We start from the raw sequence: 25,137 nt of genomic DNA on the forward strand, positions 1-25,137 counted from the left end.
CTTTTACCGCACATTTCCCCTCCCCTAGCTCATTTCGCACGACGCAGCGGTTGGGAACACAGACATTTTCGGAGCTGGAGCCGCCACTACCGCCGCCATTTTGTGTCTGTGGAGAAAGAAGCTTCTGTGGCGGCTGGAAGTGGAGGGAGATCACCCGTGAGACGGCGGCGTTTCATACCCGAGGTTCCCCCTGTGTCGTCCCCCAACCCCCCTCCGCGGTCAGCATGTGGTGAAGCGGAGCCGCAAGAGACCCAGGGAGAGGAAGAGGAGTCGGAAGGGAGGCGGGGTACCGAGAGCGGCTTCAGCTTCAGCTGCGGCGGACCTCGGAGGGGGGCCGCGGCGCAATGTCAGAGCAGACGCCGGCCGAGGCCGGTACTGCGGGGGCCCGGGAGGACGCCTGTCGGGATTATCAGTCATCACTCGAAGACCTGACCTTCAATAGCAAACCGCACATCAATATGCTGACCATTCTAGCCGAGGAGAACCTGCCCTTCGCCAAGGAGATCGTCTCTCTCATCGAGGCCCAAACCGCCAAGGTTTTTATACACCCCGCAGCCTCCTATTCTTCTAATACTCCCTGATTTTAGTGTCAGCCTCATCCCAGGTCTCGCTTCCATCCGAAGGGGGACGGTGTGCCTCCTCTCCAACCCTCCCCCTCCAACTCAGGCTCGGTCTTTGGCCTAGGCTTCGAGCTTGGGCCTCTCTCGGGGGGGAGGGAGTGGGAGGATAAAGGGTGGAGTCCCACTTCCGCTTCCCAACTCCCTATTTAGGCCACCGCGTTGTATAGTCCGACACACACGCTTTGAATGGAGCCCTTTGGGGAGGGGGAGACCCAAAGGCAGTTTGTGGTGTGGGGAGGGAAGAGTTAAAGCCGTTTGACCCCCCCCCCCACCGGGAAGGTAGGGAGTGGTTCTCCCGTAAACGCCCCCCGTGTCGCGCCCCCCCCCCGCCCCCCAGTATACCCTTTTGGGTAATTGTGCTCTGTGGGTTGGAAGGAGGTGAAGGGGGACCTGGGAGCGAGCTGTTGGTGGGTGGGAATAGGGACTTGGCCCCGAGTGGAGCAGCCGCCTGTTAGGAGCCCAACATGGCGCCTGAAAAGCACATGATGCGAAAGGGAAGAGAGGAGAAATCATTCCCTGCCAGCCAGGCAGCTGCTCACACCCGTCAGCCCCACTTTGGGGTGGGGGCGGCTAAATCAAACTTTATTCGCCTATCAGAGGGCCTAATTTGCCCCCCAAATACGGGAAATTGGGGATGAGGGTGGGGTTTGGGTGGTGGGGGAGGGAGATCTTATCCAACCTGTAGGTGGAGAACTGGCCCTCTGGGTAACAAGTACTTGGTAGTTTTTTTTTTTTTCTCGAAAAGTTCAGTCCCTCCTCCTCTTCCTTTTCTCTTTTTTCTTCCCTTCCCTGATAGCGAAGACGTGCTTTTTCTTCACCCCTGACAAAAGTGGTCCTCTACCACCCTATACTTCCCTGTAGTCCTCCTGTTCTGTGGATTTCATGTGGGAGCGATGTTACTTAAGTAAAGTTACTGTTAAACTTAGTTATCGTAATGCGTTTTAATAGCTTCCCAGTATTACGTTTTAAGCTATTTTTCAAGCTGTACTTTCGGTTTAGCTTTTTCTAGTTGTTAGTGATTGAAATTATTCAGGATGAGCCTCCTTTTAGCAGAGTGAACCCCTTTTAAAAGGCCACTTTAACAACAACCACCGATATATTGTTTAGAGGCGTTTTCTGTCTAGTGTAAAACTGAGTGGTCTGACTCTAATAAATGGTTTTGAAATGTGTGACTGGTATTATAAAATTTGTGAATAAAACATATAAAATATGTACTTGTCTTTTTTATTTACCTTTGTAAGGTGTAGAATCTGTTTCCAAGACTTATTTTTATCTACGTGGTTGTGTGTTTTAAACAAAAGTCTTTAAGTGACTTGGGTTCATTCTTCTTTAGGTTCCATCCACTCTTTGGGTAAATCTGTTCACAAGATACACGGTTTCAGGTGGTCCTTTCATTCTTTAATTTAAAGAGGACAAAAAGGTTTTTTTTTTTTTAAAGGGCCCCGACAAGTTTGTCATGCTAAGTCTGACAGCTAAAATACAAGTTTTCATTCATCTTTTCCTCTGAATGTCTGTGTGAAAACAGCTGTTGTTCTTTATGAGATTTTAAAAGGAAGCCTTTCCTCATACTCAACATTTTTTTTAACTGATACAACAAACATGTTGGACTTTTAAAAACTTAGTTTTTGCCTTGTTGAAAGGCTTAACTTGACATTGAATCCCTTTTTGAAAAACTAAAACTGCACTTGCATTTTAAGAAATAACATTGCTTTTTGAAATTAATTGTATTTTTAGGGTTACTAATATTCCACAGAGCCTAATAATTAGCAGGTCAGGATGTCACTTAAAAGTTTTCCTTGCTGTTTTTTAATGGATCCAGAAGAACTTCGTGAAAAACTAAATGCTGGATATGTGACCACATTAAAAACTTGTATTTGTGTATGGCTACACAGAGTGGTGAAAATAGCTGGGCCATGTGCTGGTAAAAGACAGCTGAAATTTTTTTGGTACACGTCTCCTGGTTATTTTCGTAAAGCCGGGTTGAGGAAAAGATGTTTAAGTCCCTTTGGGAAATAATTTTAAGCAGGGTTGGGTTGAGGGTGAGGGGAGGGATTTTTCTGTCATTTGGTAGCAAACTGGCTTGGTTTTGTGTTTCTTGAGATAAATGTTTGTGTCCTATTCTCTGGCATCTCAGTATTACTAAAGTTAGGGATTCACACTTAATTTGAATTCCTCCCATAAGGCAGTGGTAGCGGAAAAATATTACATATAAGAATTCACTTAATTGTACAATTAAATTAGTGTACCGAGCAGATTTTGGTTTTAAAGAGAGCCTGTTTATCTTCATGAGTACAACAATGACTAAAATGGTATGAAACATGACATGGTAAGAGAAAGACACAGCAATAAAGCATTTAACGTGTTGGTACTTAATAGATTACCCACATACAGTGGCCTTGTGAACCATTTTATTAGATAGTACTGTGAAAGAATACTTTCATACAAAGTTATTCAAAGGTTCCCTTAGCCAGCTGGTTGTAAAGGTTTTAACAGAAGCAAGAGCACTTCCACACACTTGTATGGGCGATTGGTTTTGTGAAATATGGTGGCATTGTATACTGCAGAACTGTGAACCTACCCTAGCTACAGATAGCTATGGGTAAATGTTCAGGGTTATGATTCCTATACACATGGGATGGGTAAATGGGGATTTTTCTTTTTCTTTTTTTTTTTTTTAAATCCTGGGTGCTCCTGTGGAGTTGGAGTTAACAGTTTATGTGGTGTGTCTAACTGCTCCTCAACAAGTCTGTGAACCTGCTGATGCTTTCTGGAAACTTGCTGTGCCTCTAAAAGCCAGTGATGGGTAGGCATTGCAGTTGAACTGGGCCAACGTTGCTTTGCTTTGGAAAGGGCCGCCTGTGTCAGCATCACCACACTGACATTGCACAAATTTAGAATCCCTGGTTTGTGCATGTCAGAGGAAAAATGTCTCAACGGAGAGTCGGTGCTGTGAAGAAAATCTTCAGGACAAATCCTGGTTTCCAGAGTCAAGTTCAACCTGATTTACATGACTCAGCGGCTGCTCCATCCAGTTTTTCTTGTATCAGTAACAACTTGCATCTTCCTGCATGTTCATGTGCAAGTTAAAAAGATTTTTGCCATTAACTTCATATGTGAAGTATACTTGATTTCTTTGTTCATTGGGTGATAGAGAAGTGATCCTAATGATGTTACAGGTAACAAAAGCTTCATAGATTTTAACATATAAAATAAGCCTGTGGAAATTAGGATGTCAGCCAGAAGTTTGAAAACTACATTAAGGTCTAGGTACATTCTAAATTAGTACTGGTCACAAAACTTACACTTGGATTGCAGAAAGTAATCCCTTTTTTTCACTTAATACACAGGTCTTTTTACCATATGAATCTGAAATTCCACAGAGTTAATTGAGTGGGCCAGAGGTGACAGTTTTTCTGTCTGGTAATTCTGAGTTATATTTTGTATACTCCACTAAAGGTCATTGAAAGATGAGAACTTGAACACTTAAAAGTCTCAAAAATTAATCAGAAATCTTTAGTTAATCAACAAAAGTAGAGGTCTGTATTGTAGGTTTAAAACTCACTTTAAAAAGTAATTCTTTGGTAATAATTCATTATACTAAACTTCTCAGTTTCTTTTTATTACTTCAGGCTCCTTCCTCAGAGAAGCTTCCCGTTATGTACCTTATGGATTCTATCGTGAAAAACGTTGGAAGAGAGTATCTCACTGCCTTTACTAAAAATCTAGTTGCAACATTTATTTGTGTGTTTGAAAAGGTATATATGCATTTAGAAATCTTTTGAATTTTTAAAGAATGTGTTCCTGACTAAATAAATACTTGTCTTTGTGTTGGGTTTTCTTGGGAGGTGAAAAGTCAAGTGCCATGCTTAAGTTAGTGGTTTATGTTAGATTTTTAAAGCAGACTGTAAGGGTTTAAACATCCAGAAATAGATGTTCACTTTTAGGATAATTTGGATAGTTTGTATATTTGAAGAGCTGTTCCATTATTAGAATATGGTGTAAAAAATTTTAAGCTGTCAAGAATGCTTCAAATTTCAGGGTGTGTGTTTGTAATGTTAGGATGTTGACTATTCTTACCTGGGTGGGGGACAGGTGGGAGGAAGCACAATCCTTTATTGTAGTTTCTCAACCTGTGATAACTGAGGATTTTGTAAATTTTTTCCTGAAAGAGTTTCCTTTCGTTACTTTTGTTCATATGTGTGTGTTAGGTGAACACTCCAGGCATGAGTGAATGGTGAATTAATTTTTTTTTTTTAAGGTTATTTTGAAAATACTTTTACCCCTCTAGGTATTTGGAAGAAAGCCTTGGTAGTTTCTGTATCTGGAGATTGTAATTCCTTCTATACATTGTATCTGGTAGTTTGGCTAATACAATGTTATGTTGAAGACAAGGGACTTGCTAAAGTAATTTTCTTACTATCGCTTTTATTACCAAGCCAAAAAAAAAAAAAAAAGTTTCCTAACATGAAATTTTGTTGGTAGTTTCAGTTTTATTGGATGCACTAAAGTTGTATCTGGAGATACTACATTTGTCATACTGGGATTACTTTGAACAGAGTATCCAATTTTGTTTGTTAGGACAGGAAATGTATAGATAGTATTTGATATTTTTTTCCCCATTTAGTTCTTAAGAAATACTGCTAAGTATGTATGTCCAGAAGAAATTTGGAGAGCTGTGTTTTAAAATGTATTAAGGAGTTAATATGTTATGGTAGATCTTTGCTAAATACTTCTTAAGGCTATAGTCTGGGGGGAAAATCTTCATTCTAGGAGTTGGGGAGTTAAACCAACTTCTTAGTTTCAGTTTTATTTCAAATTCAGTTGGGTGTTTGGTTGAATATTTTTTGAAACTGGGGCTAACCATTGATGAAAATGACTTAGTAAATTATTGCACAAAGTCTTAAAACATAGTCAAAGCTTTATTTTCCTAAAGTTAAAATGTAGCTCAGTTTTCCCAAGTAGTAGGTTTCTCTGGTGATTAATTAAAAAAAAAAAAATAAGCCTGTCCCTACTGGGGTAAGGGCTTGTGAATTTCAGTTAATAAGGTGACTTCTATGCTACAGATAACAAAGTTGATTAGTGAGTAAGTTTGTATTACCATGTAAGTAATTTAGAACATTTTAGCCACAAGGTAAATTAATTTCTAATAGTTGTACATTTTTTTTTCCCAGAGTAAGAAACATTTGGCTATTTCATGAAACCCTAAAATTGGGAAACATTTTATGCTCTTACAGACTTCAGTTTGTTTTTTGTGGTTAGGTGGCAATTTTTGAGGATAAAATTATTTTACATTTGTAAACCAAGTAATACTTTCAAGTGATTACTGTCATATGAGTAAACTGAGCATTGTGTTGCTATGTGTGAAGAACAGATGTATACAGCTATGTACTTGATATATAAAACATTCTATTGTAACATAACAAGCCACAGAATTGTTCTGTTGTTCTAGGTGGATGAAAATACTAGAAAAAGTTTATTTAAATTACGTTCCACATGGGATGAAATATTCCCTTTGAAGAAACTTTATGCCCTGGACGTCAGAGTCAATTCGTTAGATCCTGCTTGGCCTATTAAACCTCTGCCCCCCAATGTGAATACTTCTAGTATCCATGTGAATCCTAAGTTTTTAAATAAATCGGTAAGTTTTAATATGAATGGTACTTAAGTGTCAAATACTGACTTTTCTAAAATTTGTCTGAAATATTGAGTGTCGTGTTGAATTATTGTAGTTAAAATTTTTTTCAATTCTCAGATTCATAGTATATTTAAAAATGTGTTCCTGTTTAGGTATTACATAATGCACTTATTTTGGTTTTAAATTCCTGAAAATTTCTGTGTGCTGTTATTCATGATTGACTAATGTCATGGATAGTATGTTTCAAAAGATAAGCTAATAATTTTTAGTTCTTCCTCAGTTTCCTTTGTAATTATATTTAATGAATTACTTTTTCTTACAGCCTGAAGAGCCTTCAACACCTGGCACAGTGGTCAGCTCCCCTAGCATCTCTACTCCTCCAATTGTTCCTGATATACAAAAAAACCTTACCCAAGAACAACTAATAAGACAGCAGTTGCTGGCCAAACAGAAGCAGTTGTTAGAACTGCAGCAGAAAAAGCTGGAGCTGGAGCTAGAGCAAGCGAAGGCACAACTGGTAAGTAGAGATTTGTCACTTTAAACATTTTAATTCTGTATTCTGATAAGTAATTGTTTAGTATTTGAAACTTATTAGCATGTTTGATATTTTCCTTTTTGGGGGGGTGCAAATTGTTTTATTATGCCAGTTTTCTATATTATTGTAAAGCTCACTTTATTATTGTCCTGCATTTCCTTTCAAATAGTTTCTAGATTGCAATAAGACATAACCTTAGCTTTGGGAACAGTTTTGTTCTGTGAACTTAATACTCAGGATGGGAGGGTATGTTGTGAATTAGTTTGCATTTTCTTCAGTGTTTTGCGAGCTGTTTACTTCATAAACAGAAACTAGGCTCCTAGAGAAAAGGTCCTCACAAAATTTAAGGAGGCCAAGAAGGTTACATATTTCTATTCATGGGTGATCTTGGGTACTGAGTTATTTAACTTAGCATCTGAACTTACTGGTTAGCCAGTGTCACTTTGGGAGGTGCTCAATTTTATGACAGAATTTAGCTGGAATGACGTCTTGACTCTTGTGTTGATAGAGTGAATTAGTAGTAGCAGTCTGGCTTAGAATTTTGAATAATTAGTATGGAGGAGGATTTTTGTTTTTAATCCTATTGAGAGGTTATAAAACCCCCAAATTAAAGGATAAGTAAGAAGTAACAGGCCACATAAATATACACTTTATCATTTTAATCACCAGTTAAACACTAGAAGCATATAATGTAAACTGCTGAATAAATGAATTTATTGACTAAAATTATTCATTTTTAATTTTTTTACAAGTAGTCTGTTTTTTAATATTAACTTGAACATTTATTTTGTATTTCAGGCAGTTTCACTTAGTGTTCAGCAAGAGACAGCCAGCTTAGGTCCTGGATCTGCACCATCTAAATTACATGTTCCACAAATTCCCCCTATGGCAGTTAAAGCCCCCCATCAGGTTCCTGTGCAACCTGAGAAAAGCCGCCCAGGCCCATCCTTACAAATTCAGGATCTGAAAGGAACTAACCGGGATCCCCGTCTTAATAGAATAAGTCAGCATTCTTCTCATGGGAAGGATCAAAGTCACAGGAAAGATTTCTTAATGAACACATTGAACCAGTCTGATATTAAGACAAGTAAAACTGTACCATCTGAAAAATTAAATTCATCTAAGCAAGAAAAAAGTAAATCAGGTGAAAAAATAACCAAGAAAGAACTTGACCAGTTAGACCCCAAATCTAAATCTAAATCTAAATCACCATCACCCTTGAAAAACAAATTATCCCACACGAAAGATGTGAAAACTCAAGAATCTGAAAGTGTGAGGGTATCTGATATGAGCAAAAGAGATCCAAGATTAAAAAAACATCTGCAGGATAAGACTGATAACAAAGATGATGATGTAAAAGAGAAGAGAAAAACTGCAGAAAAAAAGGATAAAGATGAGCACATGAAGTCATCTGAACACAGACTAATTGGAAGTAGAAATAAAATCATAAATGGCATTGTACAAAAACAGGACACGGTAACTGAAGAATCTGAAAAACAGGGGACAAAACCAGGGAGATCGAGTACAAGAAAACGATCAAGGTCAAGGTCACCCAAGTCTCGATCACCAATTATACATTCTCCAAAGAGGAGAGACAGGCGGTCACCTAAGCGAAGGCAAAGGAGTATGTCTCCAACTTTAACACCCAAAGCTGGAAAGATTCGTCAGTCAGGAGTTAAGCAGTCACATATGGAAGAGTTTCCATTACCTTCCAGGGAGGAAAGAAATACTAAGAGAAGTACGAAGCAGGATGTTCGAGATCCGAGGCGAGTAAAAAAGGCAGAAGAGGAACGACCACAAGAAACTGCAAATCAGCATTCTACAAAGTCAGGCACTGAACCAAAGGAAAATGTAGAAAACTGGCAAAGCTCCAAGTCAGCCAAAAGATGGAAATCTGGTTGGGAAGAAAATAAAAGGTAGGATGTTAATTTTATTTTTAATCAAGAAAAAGAATGTGTACAATTAGGAATACAGTGTTCATTATTAAAAGCTGGATAATGTTATGGGGTGCTATAATTAGTGTTTTATTTTCCCATTTAATTCTTACAGCCCTGTGGGTTTAAATGCCATTATTATTCCTATTTTACAGATAAGGAAACTGAAGTTTAGAAAGGTTAACTAATCTACCTAAGGCTGCACATCCAGGACATGCAAGAATCAGAATTCATATCTGATTTTCCTGACTTCAGATCTTATGCTCTTAATGATTTAATTACTTGTATGGTTATATATTCATTTAAACAATATCTTTTTAAAGGGATTTTAAATACAGTCCGGAGTATTAAAAGAATTTTGTGAAGTAACATACTGCTTTTATGGTTTCAGTGTACAACAAGGTGATGAACATAGTAAATCTCCTCATCTGAGGCATAGGGAAAGTTGGTCAAGTGCCAAAGGAATCTTGTCACCTCGTGCCCCAAAGCAGCAGCATCGATTAAGTGTAGATGCCAATCTTCAGATTCCTAAAGAATTAACTCTTGCAAGCAAACGAGAATTACTTCAAAAGGTAGTTAACAAGTGATCCCATTTAATCATTTTCCTTTGTCTAAATTTTTTGTAAGTACTTCTCATATTTAAAATACTCGATTTCCTTTTTTTATCACCCCTATGCAGACGAGTGAACGTTTAGCATCTGGTGAAATTACACAGGATGACTTCCTTATTGTTGTGCATCAAATTCGACAGCTATTTCAGTATCAAGAAGGTAAACATAGATGCAATGTACGGGATAGTCCTACAGAAGAAAATAAAGGTGGATTAAAAAAGAAACCTCTCTTATCTGATGCTGAATTAACCTACTATGAACATAAAGCAAAACTGAAAAGGACACAGGTTCAGCATTCATTTCCAAGACTTGATCTCTTAGATCCTGATATTTTTGACTACCCTTTGACTGATGCCTTGTTGTCTGGAATAGAATGTGAGCCATCCAAAAGTAAACATGCAAGTAGGAATAGTGGAGCACAGTTTGACAGAAAAGAACAATTTAGTGAAAGAGCAAGACGTCTTTCTCCTATTTCTGGGAGTCGTACTTATGCTGAGAATCTTTCACCCCATGAGGGCCGGAGAAGACATGACGAGCAAGTCTCTGCTAAAGGTAGAAAAAGTTAAATCAGATTATACCTATTGAATCACAGCAGTGAAGGGAAAATGAACCAGCTAAGTGGGGATGGATTTTTGTTCACACTTCCGGTTTTATTTTATTTTAATTCATTGTTTTTCCCTCAAAGGGAAGGGAAGGGAGCTAATATTTCTAAGGCTAACTCTATGTTAGGAACTTTACTAGGTTCTTTAAAATCTGTAATTCGATTTAACCATCACAACTAAATATACATTATCCCCACTTTTAGACAGGAATCAAGACCAGAGAGGTTAAATAACTTGCTCTCAAAATAATAAGTTGACAGAATGGGTTTTTTTTTTCTTTTTGCCCAGGTGTTTTTGACTATTGTGGCATCCTCTTTGCTGCTGCTGTCTGTCTCTTCCCTCCCCTCTAATAAAGTGAAATAGTTACATATACTTTTCGATAAATATTTATGTGACTATAGAAAGAACTTTTCAAGGCAATTGTTACAAATTTAGATTTAGGAAAAATAACTTTTTTTTTCTTTTTAAAAGGTGTACGAGAAGAGCAGAGATCACCATTCAATGATCGTTTTCCACTTAAGCGTCCTAGATATGAAGATTCAGATAAACCATTTGTAGATAGTCCAGCATCAAGATTTGCCGGCCGTGATACAAATCAGCGACTGACCGCTTTAGCTGAAGACAGACCATTATTTGATGGACCTGGTAGGCCATCAGTAACAAGAGATGGCCCAACCAAGATGATTTTTGAAGGACCCAATAAATTAAGCCCTAGAATTGATGGACCTCCTGCACCAGGTTCTCTTCGGTTTGATGGGTCACCAGGACAAATGGGGGGAGGTGGCCCTTTGAGATTTGAGGGACCACAAGGTCAGTTAGGAGGTGGGTGTCCCTTGAGATTCGAAGGTCCTCCAGGACCAGTAGGGACGCCTCTGCGATTTGAGGGACCAATTGGTCAAGGAGGAGGAGGAGGTTTTCGGTTTGAAGGTTCCCCTGGTCTGAGGTTTGAGGGATCTGCAGGTGGCTTGCGATTTGAAGGGCCAGGGGGCCAGCCTGTGGGTGGGCTCAGGTTTGAAGGACACAGGGGTCAACCTGTGGGTAGCCTAAGGTTTGAGGGACCTCATGGTCAGCCTGTGAGTGGACTTAGATTTGATAATCCCCGAGGTCAGCCTGTAGGTGGACTTAGATTTGAGGGGGGTCATGGTCCATCAGGGGCTGCCATTAGGTTTGATGGACCTCATGGTCAGCCAGCAGGTGGAATCAGATTTGAGGGTCCTTTGCTGCAGCAGGGAGTTGGAATGAGGTTTGAGGGCCCCCATGGTCAATCAGTAGCTGGTATGAGGTTTGAAGGACAACATAATCAACTTGGGGGGAACCTTAGGTTTGAGGGGCCACATGGTCAACCAGGGGTTGGGATCAGGTTTGAGGGACCTTTAGTCCAACAAGGAGGTGGAATGAGGTTTGAGGGCCCATCTGTGCCAGGTGGTGGCCTGAGAATTGAAGGACCTCTGGGTCAAGGTGGTCCAAGATTTGAAGGCTGCCATGGTTTAAGGTTTGATGGGCAGCCAGGTCAGCCTTCACTTTTGCCAAGATTTGATGGATTACATGGTCAGCCAGGTCCTAGATTTGAAAGAACTGGTCAGCCAGGTCCACAGAGATTTGATGGACCTCCTGGACAGCAGGTTCAACCAAGATTTGATGGTGTACCTCAGAGATTTGATGGTCCACACCAGCAAGCATCAAGGTTTGATATTCCTCTTGGTCTACAAGGCTCACGATTTGACAATCATCCTTCACAAAGGCTTGAGTCAGTGTCTTTCAATCAGACTGGGCCATATAATGATCCACCCGGTAATGCTTTTAATGCCCCATCCCAAGGACTACAGTTCCAAAGACCTGAACAATTATTTGATTCACCTCAAGGACCAAATTTTAATGGGCCACATGGTCCTGGAAACCAGAGTTTCCCGAATCCCCTTAACAGAGCTTCTGGACATTATTTTGAGGAAAAGAATCTTCAGAGTTCTCAATTTGGAAACTTTGGCAATTTACCTGCTCCAATAACAGTAGGAAATCTTCAGGCATCTCAACAGGTATGTCTATTGTAGTTATTCTAAAATTAATGTTTAATGTCAGTATGAATTATTTTTAATGTTTCTAGGATTTGAGAAAGGCCTCCAGGAGATAACTTACTCCATAGATGGGGAAGTTTTTAATATACTTCAAAACCCTGAGTGCTAGCAAATTGGCATGAAATTGCAATTTAATTCCAAAATTGATTTTTGCTCTTCCAGGATCTGAGAGAGCTCTCATTTTCAACCTCTTGTTTCTTTCTGTCACATACCTTCACACTTTTTTCTCTTTTTTTTTTTTTTTTTTAAAGGTTGTTTATGCATACAAGAATGGGAGTACATGCCAGAGGTGTGGGAGGTGAGAGGTTCACCAGAGACAGAGTAGGGAGCAGAACAGGCAGATCTACTGAAGTACACTGCTGAGGGGAGCAGCGGCAGGACAGGAGAGGTCTGCACCTCCCTGGTGGGAAATGAACCTGTGCTGCAGTGGCTGCAGATAGCCTCATAGTGCTGCTCTTTAATTCATTATGCCACCAGGGAGGGCCTAAATAGGCTGGTTTTTAGAGTTTAGGTTCACAACAAAATTCAGTTGTAAGACAGATTTCCCTTATATAGCCTTTGCTTTCCTGCATGTGTAGCTTTCCCTACTGTGTTTTGTTTTTGGCTTCAATGTAGATAACATTACCACATAGCTGTGTGTCATAGACTTCTGCAACATTATGGAAGTACTGAGCCCCAATAATCTTTAATAAGCCCAAAGAACTTTTATTTTTTAAGAGCCTTCTTAGCTTGAATTAAATAAGAATGTCAACCTTTCCATGCTTTATAGTGTCTTCCTCTTCTATTCTTCATCAACTCGCTAGTCATTCTAGTCAAATTTATTTGTTTGATATTAATATAAACACAGCAAATTTGCAACTTGTTTCCCAAGTACATTCATAGCATCTCTTCAACATATACAAGTAATTTGTTTACAGCTTGGGATTAATTCTGTTGATATTTACTGAAGACCTTTGCTTTCCTGTTGAAATTCTTTTAGACTATGTTTACTTTTTCAGTTTAGGTGCTGACACTTTACTAGGTCCCATCCATTTTATACTAGTAAAACTGCATGGGGGAAAAAAACACCCAAAATACAATGAAAGAATTTTAAAGTATATGGAAAGCATTGTTGATAGAAAGCAGTCTTCTATTCCTGTCCAGTGGCTTGAAAAAATAATTATCCTGTTTTCTGTTCCTGTCCAGTGGCTTGAAAAAATAATTGTCCTGTTTTTATTATGTATTCTTTTATAGATACATAATAAAAGATTATTTTGTATTTTATTATGTATTCTTTTAAAGATACATAATAAATACATTATGTATCCTTAAAAGAAGTGATAATGTTGATTGGCAAATATACTAGATTGAGATTTATTTGGTGATGGTCCTACGTTATAAAGAATTTGTCTCCTTTTTTATTAAATTCATGTGACTAGTACATAAAACCAATGAATGGATATTTATTCACTTGACAGCAACATGTATAAGTCCAGCCTCTCTCTGGACTACAAATATAGTATTTGTATTTGGTATGCCTCAGTAGTGCTTGTTTCATGATTTTTTTATTTTTTCACATTCCCTTTGATGTCTTTAATAATCTACTTTGGTAACCCAAAGTATGATGGTCAAGGAGGATAGTCTCAGAGGAGTTCAGATTGGTAATTAAACCAGACTTTTGATTTCTGTAGATAGGTGTTAAGTCAGGAATCCTGGTCTCAGTTTTGCCTCTCATTAAATCTTACGTCATGTACAGGATGTTCTACTTGTAAAATAAGAGAAAGAACCAGCAAGGTAAAGTGATTTGTGGAAAGTCACCTAGCTCTTTGGCTACTAAGAAGCGTCACACCTGTTCTCGGATCTTTAACTGTGAAACAGATAAAGGAAGATACTGTTCGTGCTTGTAGAAAGCCTTGACATGAACTATCAAGTCAAGTTACACTAGAATATACTTACATAGAAACTAGCCATATGATACTATGAATATTTTCATGGATTAGAATGTTTAAGTTTTATTTAAGCTATAGAGAAGATATTCTCAAAACCACCCTTCTCTTTATTAAAGGTTTTGGCTGGTGTTGCACAACCAGTAGCATTTGGCCAAGGACAACAATTTTTACCAGTTCATCCACAAAACCCTGGGGCATTTGTTCAGAATCCTTCAGGTATGTGCTTTCTCAACTTTTGTGTTTTTTGGAAGACAATTACAGTTTCGTTGTTGAACATTGTCAGTTCTATAAAATGAAGACTTTGAGAGGCATATGCAGTTTGAAAAATGTAATTGGGCTGCAGTGATTTTGTTCTCTAATTACTACATTGTTGGTGTGAATTCAGATTGACCCTGTTTACAACTAGAGATCAATAGCTAGGATTTGTAGACTATAAAAATGAAGGAAGGAAATCTTCCCTTATGGTATTAGAGTTTTTGTTTTATGTGTATGTATGTGTGGTGATCCAGTAAACATTAATTGAATCCAGGAAGAGTGCTTTATATATAAAGTTGATTCATTTACATGTCTTTATGAACAAATAATAATTGTACAGGATATGTTAAAAGAGAAGAGAAAAAAACAGACTCCCAAGCCAGGACTCTAGATAAGAGCTTTGTTACTGTGGGGCGAAGCATAACAATGCTGTTACAGATAAAATAACAGTATTGGATATGAGGGCTTTAAAAATGAATTTTAGCTTTAATTTATGAAAAATGGGAACAATATAAATAATGGTGATTTATAAGATAATGAGTTCCTTATTCTTCCTTTTGATTGCTAAACTTGACTGCTGCAAACTTAGTGTATTGAGAACTATAGCCCCATCAACTAAAATCATACTGGTACTTTATTTCTGACCCTTAAAACTCCACCTTCAGAAATAATGGCCTAGTGTAACATTATTCAGTTTACACGTTTGGGGAGTTTTCCAAAACTTCTAAACTAGGAAAGTCCTAGCTAAACTCTAGTTTATGCTTTATTTGTCCATCATCACAAGACAATCAGTTAATTTGGGAACTTTTTAATTTCTAGATTTATAATTAGGATTAATTAAAAATTTTTTTTGTTGTTGCCACTATACTGAAAAAGAATTTGAGCTTTAAATTCAGAAGGCCAGGGTTAGAATCTACACAAAATATTTTATAGTAGGTTAGTTTTATTTAGGTGGGCAAGCAGGGTAAATATGTTCTTTGGGATTTAGTTTATTAAATTGTAGAAGAACTGTGTAATTTGTAAATGCTCTATTTGTGCATTTTCCTTAATCAGTTTTCTTGTTCTGTAGATGATTTACTGTATTGAGGTTTATGGCATGATAAAATATAAAAATTGCATATTTTCCTTTTTGTGTTAGGTAATATAAAAACATCTGCATGTTTTGTTTTACAACCTTATGTTGCTTGTATTTACAGGGCATAATACTGTTTTAGAGGAAGTAACATCTTATTCCCCCTGGGGTAGATATTTATTGAATGGATTTGGAGGGGAGGGGTATTGAATGATACATTAGGTATGCCTGCCCTCTTCAAGTTATACTTATTCTTAAGTGATGTGAAAGTATTCAGTGTTCTATACTTGGCTTATCTCAAGGTTCCTTCTCTAAATTGAAAGTAATAATGCCCATTTAGTAATAGTAAAAATGTTTTTTATTCAAGTATATATTGATCCTTTGCTGTATGATCCTTTGTAGTGTGGCAGGGGCAAGATCTATTGACTTTTTTTTAAGATTTATTTATTTATACATATACAGAACTGGGGTACAGGCTAATGGTGCAGGGGCAGTGAGAGGATTCACCAGAGAGAGTGGGGAGCAGAACAGGCAAATCAATGAAGTATACTACTGGCGGGAGCAGTGGGTGAGACAGGAGAGGTCTGCTATGCCATGTGGATCACCTCTGAGGCAGGGATCCAACTCATGCTGAAGTGGCGTTAGCTACTTAGTGCTGTGCTTTGACCCGCTGCGCCACCAGAGAGGGCCCCTACTTATTTTTTTTAAACACATGCTTCATTGCCTTAAAAATATTGTTAATCTTAGCAACCTTATTTAGGAACAATTATTATCCTTCTCTAGATAAAGGAAACTGAGGCACAGATAACAACTGGATGTTTTAGTTAAAACCCAGGAGTCCAAATCCCATAATTCATGCTCTTGATTGCTAAACTTGATTGCCTGAAGAAATGTGAATAGCTAGTTATGTCTGTCCGACATATAGTGAATTCTAATGAAACGTGAATGTTAAACTAGTGTGAATGCTACTGTAATTGACTTAACTTTTGAGGTTAATTTATTCATGTATTCAGACATCTTTTATATACACATTAACTGTACAAGGCACTGTGTTTAGTTGTGTGGAGTATATAATGTTTAAGGGCAGGGAGTATGTGTGTTGTATGCAAATCGAATTAATGTCATTAAGAGTAATTTTTATTCAGAACTTTTCTAGAAGTATAATGACATGCATGGTAGTGCCATGAACATACATTAAAATAATTTTTATAGATGAGTTAAGAAATTATAATTACTAGAATAGTGCTTAGCAAAATAATGTAACTGATTCTTCAACGATTGTTATTATCTCATTTATTCAAAAATTCTAAGTTTCAGTCAGGATGGACGTATGTTAACAAAATCTGAGCTGCTTGATTAGCCAGGGAGTAATTCAGCAAAGATTAGAGAGGTGAATGAATATATTTGAGTCACATGACTCATCTCCCTGACCAATACTACTGTAATTGACTTACAGGTGGTCATCAGGGGACAGTAGTACGTTTACATAGACTTTCAGTAGTTATTTCTCCCCCTAGAAATCTGTGTTAACAAATATGGTTAGCAGATAAAAAATAGAAAATAAGAAATTAGACCTACAGTTGGTGATGTATAGTAGAGAGGAGAGGATATGAGGCTTTCTGCTTCTCCTTGGCAGGGAATTAGACTAAAATGGGTACTATTGATTATTTTAGATATATGTATTATCTTTGTAAAACACTAGCGGTTTTTCTTTTAATAAAAAGATTTTATTTATTTATGCATACAAAACTGGGGTATCCTTACAGGCCAGAGGTGCAGGGGTGTGAAAGGATTCACCAGAAGCAGAGCAAGGCACAGAACAGGCAGATTGACAAAGTATACTGCTGAGGGGAGCAGCGGGTGAGACAGGAGAGGTCTGCCACGCCATGTGGGTCACCTCCCTGGCTGGGGAACAAACATGCGCTGAAGTGGCTGCGGCGAGATTCATGGTAGCGCTTTAACCTGTTGTGCCACCAGGGAAGGTCCAACATTAGTGTTTTTAGTGTTAGTATTTGTCATAGAATATATTGTCAGTTGGTAATTTGCTGACTTAAAACTATTAGAAACTATTAAGATAATTACAGGCATTAACATTTTGACAAATTCATTGTTAAAGAGTCTTGCAGAATACTTTGGAAAATGCTTAGTATAATTTGCATTAAGTTTTACTTTCATTTTAAGAGTCTTTATTTTTTTTAAGGAGCCCTTCCCAAGGCATATCCTGATAATCATCTCAGTCAGGTGGATGTAAATGAATTATTTTCAAAACTGCTAAAAACAGGAATTCTCAAATTATCCCAGCCTGATTCAGCTACAACACGTAAGTAGGGTTCTATACTTCATCTACACAGAAATTAGTTTCAAAGATGTGTGATATAATGATATGATAAGAGTTTGTATAATTGAATTCTTAGATATACTTTAAATTATTTTTTATTGAAAATAAAATGCCATGGTTTTATAATGAAATTATTTTAATTTTTTTAAGACTTTTTTTTTTTTCCATTTATGCATACAAGAACTGGGATACAGGCCAGAGGTGTAGGAGTGAGAGGATTCACCAGAGATAGAGTGGGAAGCAGAACAGGCAGATCTATAGAAATACACTGTTGAGGGGAGCAGCGGGCAGGTCTGAAGAAGTCTGCCACACCATGTGGGTCAGCTCCCTGGCTGGGGATTCTAACTTGTGCTGTGGTGGTTGTGGATAGCCTCATATGCTATGCTTTAACCCGTTAGGCCACCAAGGAGAAGCCCTATTTTAAATTCTTTGAGATGAAACTATTCTATAGTGAACTTTGTTTCAGTTAATATTCCTACAAGTATCAGGGCAAACATTTACCAGTTGTTAAATGAATGTTGAAGTAAAATTTCATTAAGGTCAACTTTTAAGAGATCAGATCTATCATCAAATAAAAACTTAGATTTTCTTTGCTATTAAATGTAAGATCAGAAGCACTGAATGGAGAAGGTACTCTATGCTTATAACACACGAGTGTTCCGATATAAAGAATAAAATAATGGTGAATGGTGTTAAGAAATTTGTATTTCTTTTAATTTGAAGAAGTAAATGAAGTTGCTGCTCAGCCTCCCCCTGAAGAGGAGGAGGATCAAAATGAAGATCAAGATGTTCCAGATCTTACCAATTTTACAATAGAAGAATTGAAACAGTATGTAATCTAATTTTCTTTATAATTTTTCTAAGATTAAAGAGGCAATAACTAACATTGGACATCATTGTGAATACTATTCAGTTTATTTTCTTAACTTTTAAATGTTTAGGATGTGCCCACTTTTAAATCCCATTTTAAAATATGTCTGCCACACAAAAATTTAGGCCAAAGGTGATCCCTGAATTTGTATTTTTTTAAATATATTTTTGACTTTTCAGTTAAAGGAAGTTTAAATATTAAGTGTTTATAATCACCCTTTTTAGTCTTCACTTTTATCATTTTTTTGTCTATGGAAAGTATTCTTTTGAAGAAGTGAGATCTTTGTAGTCTTGTGTTAAAAATTTTTTAGCTCTTTGTTTTATAAATAATACATAATCATTGTGGAAAATATAAGTAAAATCAAGAAAATTACTTATAATTTTACTTTACTGATAACTATTAACAGATCACTTAATTTTCTATTGCTTATGTAAAAACCATTCAAAACCATTTGATGGATTTGTTATATCCTATGGGTACTTTGTAAAAACAGTAACAGCTTAAAAGTGTTAAACTTTTAAAGTAAAAATATTTTTCAGAGAACGACTTTAATATAGTTAAAACATTGAGTCTTATAATTAAAGATGGCGGTTTTTTTCTCCTATTGCTAACCCAGACCTGTTCCCAGAGGTACCCAATTTTTAAGTCTTTACCTGTGATTCCTGGCATTTGATTCTTGTTTTTTAAAAAAAAATGAACATTTTTTTCTGTTTCTTGATTTACCATGTTAGACTTTAATTTTTAAAGATCTTATATTATTGTCCATTTTTGGTGTAATATTAGATTTCTACTGTGTATATAGCTTTTATCTCTATTGACTTCCTGAAAATGAAGATTTAACTAGCTTATTTACTGTCCTACCAAACTTCCCTATATAGTTATGAAACCAGTTTTCATCAGATCATTAAGCATAACTAAATATTTTGTTTGCTGGTATAGAGCACTAGTATAGTGTGCTTTGTTTCAGTTATAAATTTATCTTGGAATTAGTAACTATGTTCATTAACTTATATATGTATTTCTTTTCGAATCGGGAGACCAGTTTAAAAAAAATGATTATTGATGATCTCAGTTTCTTATTAACCTTTTAGTTTCTTTCTTCTCAGTTATTCTTAGTACTGTTATTTCTTCTATACTTCTTTCACTGTTCTTTAGACCAGGGTTAGGCAGTTGAGTTACTCAGAACTCCATAAATCTGGAAATCTTATGATCTAATTTTTCTGTCGTATCATCTTCTGTGTCCATCTTGATACTGATTCTAATCTGAGAACAGGCCAGCTATTCCCTTGCTGACGATCATTCCAATTTTAGCTAGTCCCATCAGTAAGAGCATAAAGCTCTAAGTTCCAAAAAATAAGTTAAGAAAAAGTCAAATGTTGTACTATTAGAGAATAATATTGATCTTTGGCTACTAGCCATTTTAACCAGTTGTGGGCTAAAACATTATTTTGTCACAAAATTATCAAAAGCTGGATGGAATATTTGTACTTGTCTTTTGAAAAGGCCATAAAACCTCTTTATTTCAAAACTAAAGGCCATTTCTTTGTTTTTTTCAAAATAGACGTTATGATAGTGTTATAAATCGACTCTACACTGGTATTCAGTGCTACTCTTGTGGAATGAGGTTTACAACATCACAGACAGATGTGTACGCAGATCACTTGGATTGGCATTATCGGCAAAATAGAACTGAAAAAGATGTTAGCAGAAAAGTCACTCATAGACGTTGGTATTACAGTCTAACAGTAAGTAATCAGTTGAGCTATTTTTTATCCTGTAAGTTACCTCTAGAAACTAAATGTATATTAGTTTAAATAATTGCTAACTTGTGACTATTCTGATGAAATTTCATTCAGAACTTTTAAAAGATTTTAAAATAGATTTGAATGTTATGTACTTGCTTTTTATTGAGATTATAGAGTAGGAGACCAGTTTCTTCTAGGTTGCAAGATTCTATGACTTAATTTAGCAAAGAATTGCATATGTTAAGTTTAAATTCATAGTTGTAACTCTAGTGTAATAGCAACTTAGGATAGGATCATGATTCATTATGTTGAACAACTGCTTTATGTTGCCTATTAGTAATGGCACCTGAAGAGAGAAGTGTGATTTTAAATGTTGAAACATTGTAGAAGAATGTGTACCCTTACCTTTAAATGGATATGCAGCAAAAGTTTAGAAACCAGTGAAAAAAATATGTGTTTTAATAAACTTCTTTTAAGGACTGGATAGAATTTGAGGAAATAGCTGATCTGGAAGAACGTGCAAAGAGCCAGTTTTTTGAAAAGGTGCACGAGGAAGTTGTGCTTAAAACTCAGGAGGCTGCAAAAGAAAAGGAGTTCCAAAGTGTACCTGCTGGACCAGCTGGAGCAGTTGAGGTAAGAAAGAATTTAAATTGTGTACCTCTGACTCTGCCCCTTCCTTTAAGTAAGTGATCACAAACTTAATAGTTCATTTACATCCCTTAGGTGATGTTAAGATTTCCTGTTTTACAGTTACATTAATATGACTAAAAACAGTGAGATGTTATTTTTGCATGAATATTGCAAAATCTCTAGAACTTACTTTGAACATCATTTAAATTTTCAAAAAATTAATTCATTTCTTCACTTAAAATGTTTACTTTTAATGACATTAACTATTATCTGAATTTCATGTTCTCTATATGATTCTGTTTTAGAGTTGTGAAATCTGCCAAGAACAATTTGAACAATACTGGGATGAAGAGGAGGAGGAATGGCATTTGAAAAATGCTATTAGAGTAGATGGAAAGGTAATTTCCAGTTCTTCTTTTTTACTTTTTTTTAAGATTTATTTATGTATACAGAAATGGGTTACAGGCCAGAGGTGCAGGGGCGGTGAGAGGATTCACCAGAGAGTGGGGAGCAGAACAGGCAGATCGAGGAAGTACACTGCTGAGGGGAGCAGTAGGCGAGACAGGAAAGGTGTGCCACACCATGTGGATCACCTCCCAGGCTGGGCTGGGGTTCGAAGCCCAACTGAAGCAGCTTGCAGTGGTGTGTCCTAACTTGTTGCGCCACCAGGGAGGGCCCAATTTCCAGTTATTTATAAGCAAGTGTTAGGGTTTGGTTTTTTTTTGTTGTTGTTCTTGTTGGTAGGGGGGTAGCTCACCATTGAAAGAAATGTTAATTATTTTTGTTTTTTGGTGTTAGGAAGAAAGGTATTGGACTTGAATTGGAGTATTTACGTTGGAAAGGATTTTAGCAGTAGTCTGTCCAATACTCATGAGGTTGTATAAGCAGTTAATGGTAATTCAGGATTAGGTCTTATGAATCTAGTTGTCTTTCTACAAAAATATCCTGCCTAACTTACAGGGTTTTTATTCTGTGCTAATTGTATTTTGAGTCTGAATTTGTATTTTATCAAGAACTTACTGTCTTGAAAACATATTAACCTGAGTATATAATGAGTATAAGAGAAAATCAGGATGAAAATTTTTTTGTTTTTAGTCATTTTTGTGACCAAATAATTGTCACTTTTTAAAAAATAGCTTTACTTTCTAGTTTATATTTAAAAAGAAAATTGTAGGATAATAGCCCATTAGAAATGAAAATGCATGTGAATTTCTACTTTTTCCTTTTCTTCAGATTTATCATCCATCATGTTACGAAGATTATCAGAATGTAAGTTTTTGTTCCCATTTACATTAATCTTGGTTTATTTTTTTAATAGTGTTTACTGTAATTTTAATGATGCACTGTTTTTGACAGACTATTATTGATAGTAGTACATTGGTAGTACTATATTGATAGGAGTTGCTACTATAGTATCCATTATGGAGAGAAGTAAAATAAATTTAAATGAGGTGTTTCTGTATCATTTCCTGCATTCTATTTATTTGAATCTTTATTATGTCTTTTACTAGAGGATTAGAGAATGTGAGGGAAACTGAAGAAATAGGGTCACAATGGGGATAGGTTTCTAGCATTGACTATTTTTTTTTCTTTACGTATTCAACTCAGCCATTTAAAATGAAAATAAATTGTGGTTGGATGAGGAATCTGAAAAAGGCATCAGCCATATAGTCACATTTGCAGAGCAAATATTTTTAAAGAACAATGGGACACATTAACTTTCAAAGATAGTTCCATGGGTTCAAGGTGCATTTCGGAGGACCTATTTAAGAAGACTTTTGGATGTTGGATGCTCTGTGGGAGTTTAAAAAAGGTCATAGTAGTTTAGTTTCAAAACCCCCACAAATTATTTAGGGGTTATTACCATCTGTCTTTGTGGAGCTAAATATTGAAGAGTATCCAATCAACTTCTTTTGGCTTATATTGGTTACTGCTTTTCTTGGCTTAGCCCATTGCTGAGAATCCATTAAATGCTCAGTATACATTTTATTTGGCTGTCTTTTATGGCATATTTTATTAGGAAGTATAGGCTGTTTTAATTGCTTTTGTTCTGTGTTTTTTTGCCCAAACAGTTCTTAACAAAAGTAAATGCCATTTAATGTACTTTTGAACTTTAACAAATACTTACTATAGGGCTTTTAATTTTGTAGACATCTTCATTTGATTGTACGCCATCTCCCAGCAAGACACCAGCTGAAAACCCCTTGAACATTATGTTGAACATTGTCAAAAACGAATTGCAGGAAACCTGTGAAAATCTCCAAGTTAAGGAAGAACAAACTGATACCCCACCAGCTTGTGTAGAGGAAAGCATAGCAACACCCACTGAAATTAAAACAGAAAATGATACAGTCGAGTCAGTTTAAATAAAATGACAAAGGTATGTTTTTCTTTTTTAAAAAGCTGCTGTTGGATCTAGAAGGTGAAGAATTTTTTTTATGTATATAGAGACATATCTATATAAATTGTCTAGCTGAGGCAGGGCCTTCAGCTATCATTTGGTTAATAAATACATTTTAGTATTTGCATTTCCTACTGCCTGCACAGTTTCAGGTGCTTGTTGTGTGAAAGTTCTGTAGATGTGTGCAAATTTAACAAAATGAAATTGTATGTGTAAAAATGTACGATTTTCACTTGTGAACTGTAAATTATAAATAAAAATATTTTTGCTATCCATGGAGTGTAATATTTATGCACACCATCAAATAAAGACAGTGTTTCTGTACTTTTTATTGGGTGAAAATGGAATTAAACAACCAAGATTTTTTTTTCTAGTAGATTCCCATGATTAAAGAAACAAAGTCTGAAGTTAGTTTTATCCTTCAAAAAGGGTTGAGAGCACTGCAGGACTTTTCTCAATAGAAAAGCCAAATTTGAAGTTTTTAAAAAAAAATAGGACATATTTGCATTTATATATTCATAATATATATATATATATATCCAGCTATAGAAAATCACCCAGATGTTCACTTTTGAAGAGTATCTAATGAAGCAACTTTTATTCTTGGACACTGATGCCATCAAACAATTAACATATATTTAAGTAATAAAGCTGATTTTTTTTTTAATGACATTTTTCAAATTGTCAAATGATTTAATGCAGCTAATTACAGGGGAATCTGTAAGAATGTTCATTTGAAACTGGTTTAATCTTTTTCCTTTGTTGATTTTGATTGAATTAGATGGATACCATGAGATGTTAATATTCATACATGTAATAAATAGAATGATGAAGAAACTTTGCTTGTTTCTCTTTATTTCTTGAGTAGCTTTAAAATGCAAATGCTTTCCGCCCTCCTTTTATCACCTTGTTCTTTTAAACATGAACTTGGCACCTTCTATGACCTAGGCACATGGGGTGTACGCTGCTATTAGAAGAGTGTTAGGCATATGAATCATGGTTGAACATTTCAGTAGGTAGTAGGCATTGGGTAACTTAGATATTTTCTTTTGGTACTTAACAAGTAATGCTTTGTATCCCTTGTTTATTCAGTTTAGATAAAACTGAATTTACCCACTAAAAAGTTGTAGAATAAGAACTGAAATTGGTTTCACTTTATTTCATACCTTTTCAATAATTAAAGGTTGAAAACTTATTTTCAAAAATTAACTTTTACTGGTTAAAACCGAGTAATTTTGGTCAGTTTGGTTATGCTAAGGAGCTTTGTATTACATTTTGATGACCAGGGGAGCCACAAGAAATTGTTATGGAAGTGACATCCCATCTGTATCTAAGAGGCTTTTTTTTTTTTGAAAAAATCACATGAATAAAATTTAGGTTATCAAATGCTATTGTAGTTCAGGCAAACTGGTATCTTCTGCATTTAAGTTATTAAACACCATTATGTAATAGCTAAAATTAATATGTGGACACATGGTAGAAATGCTGGGGTCGGAGTCCAAAAATATAGGAAAAATTCCTGTTGTTCCTTTTTGTAGGGAAATATCATCCACAGCTTTTATAAAATGTTTAAAGGTGACAATCAACAGGAAGGCAACATGCAAAACTACCAGTGTCCCAAATATAGAGGGGGGAGGGAAGGCCAAAGACCAAGACTTGTAGGAGGGAAAGTGAGAAAGTAGCACCATTGAAATAAATCTGCAATGGGAAATACCTGACTGAAGAACAGTTAAATATGGGTGCTGGTGTTAGCTGTTTAACAGGTTGTGCAAGTGAGGTAACAACGGAAGAGCTACTCTTAAGAAGCTTAAGAGGAGATTAAATTGCAGTCAGAATAGGACTGCAAAAATAGGAAAGACACTGAAAAGTTAAAAGTTCACCAAAAGTC

The 25,137-nt window shown here is 36.3% G+C and overlaps 1 protein-coding gene across 3 annotated transcripts; it reads left to right on the forward strand.

Annotated features, from left to right (window-relative positions):
* Positions 1 to 24,578, forward strand: PCF11 (PCF11 cleavage and polyadenylation factor subunit). 3 transcript variants are annotated; one of them, XM_004683248.1, is made up of 16 exons: positions 1 to 536; positions 4,250 to 4,375; positions 6,070 to 6,258; positions 6,578 to 6,772; positions 7,589 to 8,706; positions 9,116 to 9,296; positions 9,404 to 9,494; positions 10,409 to 11,970; positions 14,054 to 14,153; positions 17,465 to 17,584; positions 18,326 to 18,431; positions 20,035 to 20,218; positions 20,696 to 20,851; positions 21,154 to 21,246; positions 22,082 to 22,117; positions 22,999 to 24,086. In XM_004683248.1, exons 1-16 carry the CDS (start codon positions 345 to 347, stop codon positions 23,212 to 23,214), a joined length of 4,665 nt encoding a protein of 1,554 aa, XP_004683305.1. In that variant the 5' UTR covers positions 1 to 344; the 3' UTR covers positions 23,215 to 24,086. The 3 variants fall into 3 exon arrangements, with proteins under 3 accessions (XP_004683305.1, XP_012581039.1, XP_012581040.1); XM_012725585.1 differs by having other exon boundaries at positions 33 to 536; positions 9,404 to 9,887; positions 22,999 to 24,578; XM_012725586.1 differs by having other exon boundaries at positions 33 to 536; positions 9,404 to 9,887; positions 18,329 to 18,431; positions 22,999 to 24,578.
* The last annotated feature ends 559 nt before the right edge of the window (positions 24,579 to 25,137 follow it).

The sequence above is a fragment of the Condylura cristata genome, unplaced genomic scaffold (genome assembly GCF_000260355.1).
Source record: "Condylura cristata isolate star-nosed mole 26May11 unplaced genomic scaffold, ConCri1.0 scaffold00015, whole genome shotgun sequence".
Lineage (NCBI taxonomy): Eukaryota > Metazoa > Chordata > Mammalia > Eulipotyphla > Talpidae > Condylura > Condylura cristata.

Excerpts from the sequence above, each read along its gene's own strand:
- PCF11 (XM_012725585.1), top strand. The coding sequence starts at position 345 with ATGTCAGAGCAGACGCCGGCCGAGGCCGGTACTGCGGGGGCCCGGGAG. Across the intron at positions 9,888-10,408 it reads CGAGCAAGTCTCTGCTAAAG|GTGTACGAGAAGAGCAGAGA; the intron begins GTAGAAAAAGTT and ends TCTTTTTAAAAG. Across the intron at positions 17,585-18,325 it reads GCCTGATTCAGCTACAACAC|AAGTAAATGAAGTTGCTGCT; the intron begins GTAAGTAGGGTT and ends TTTAATTTGAAG.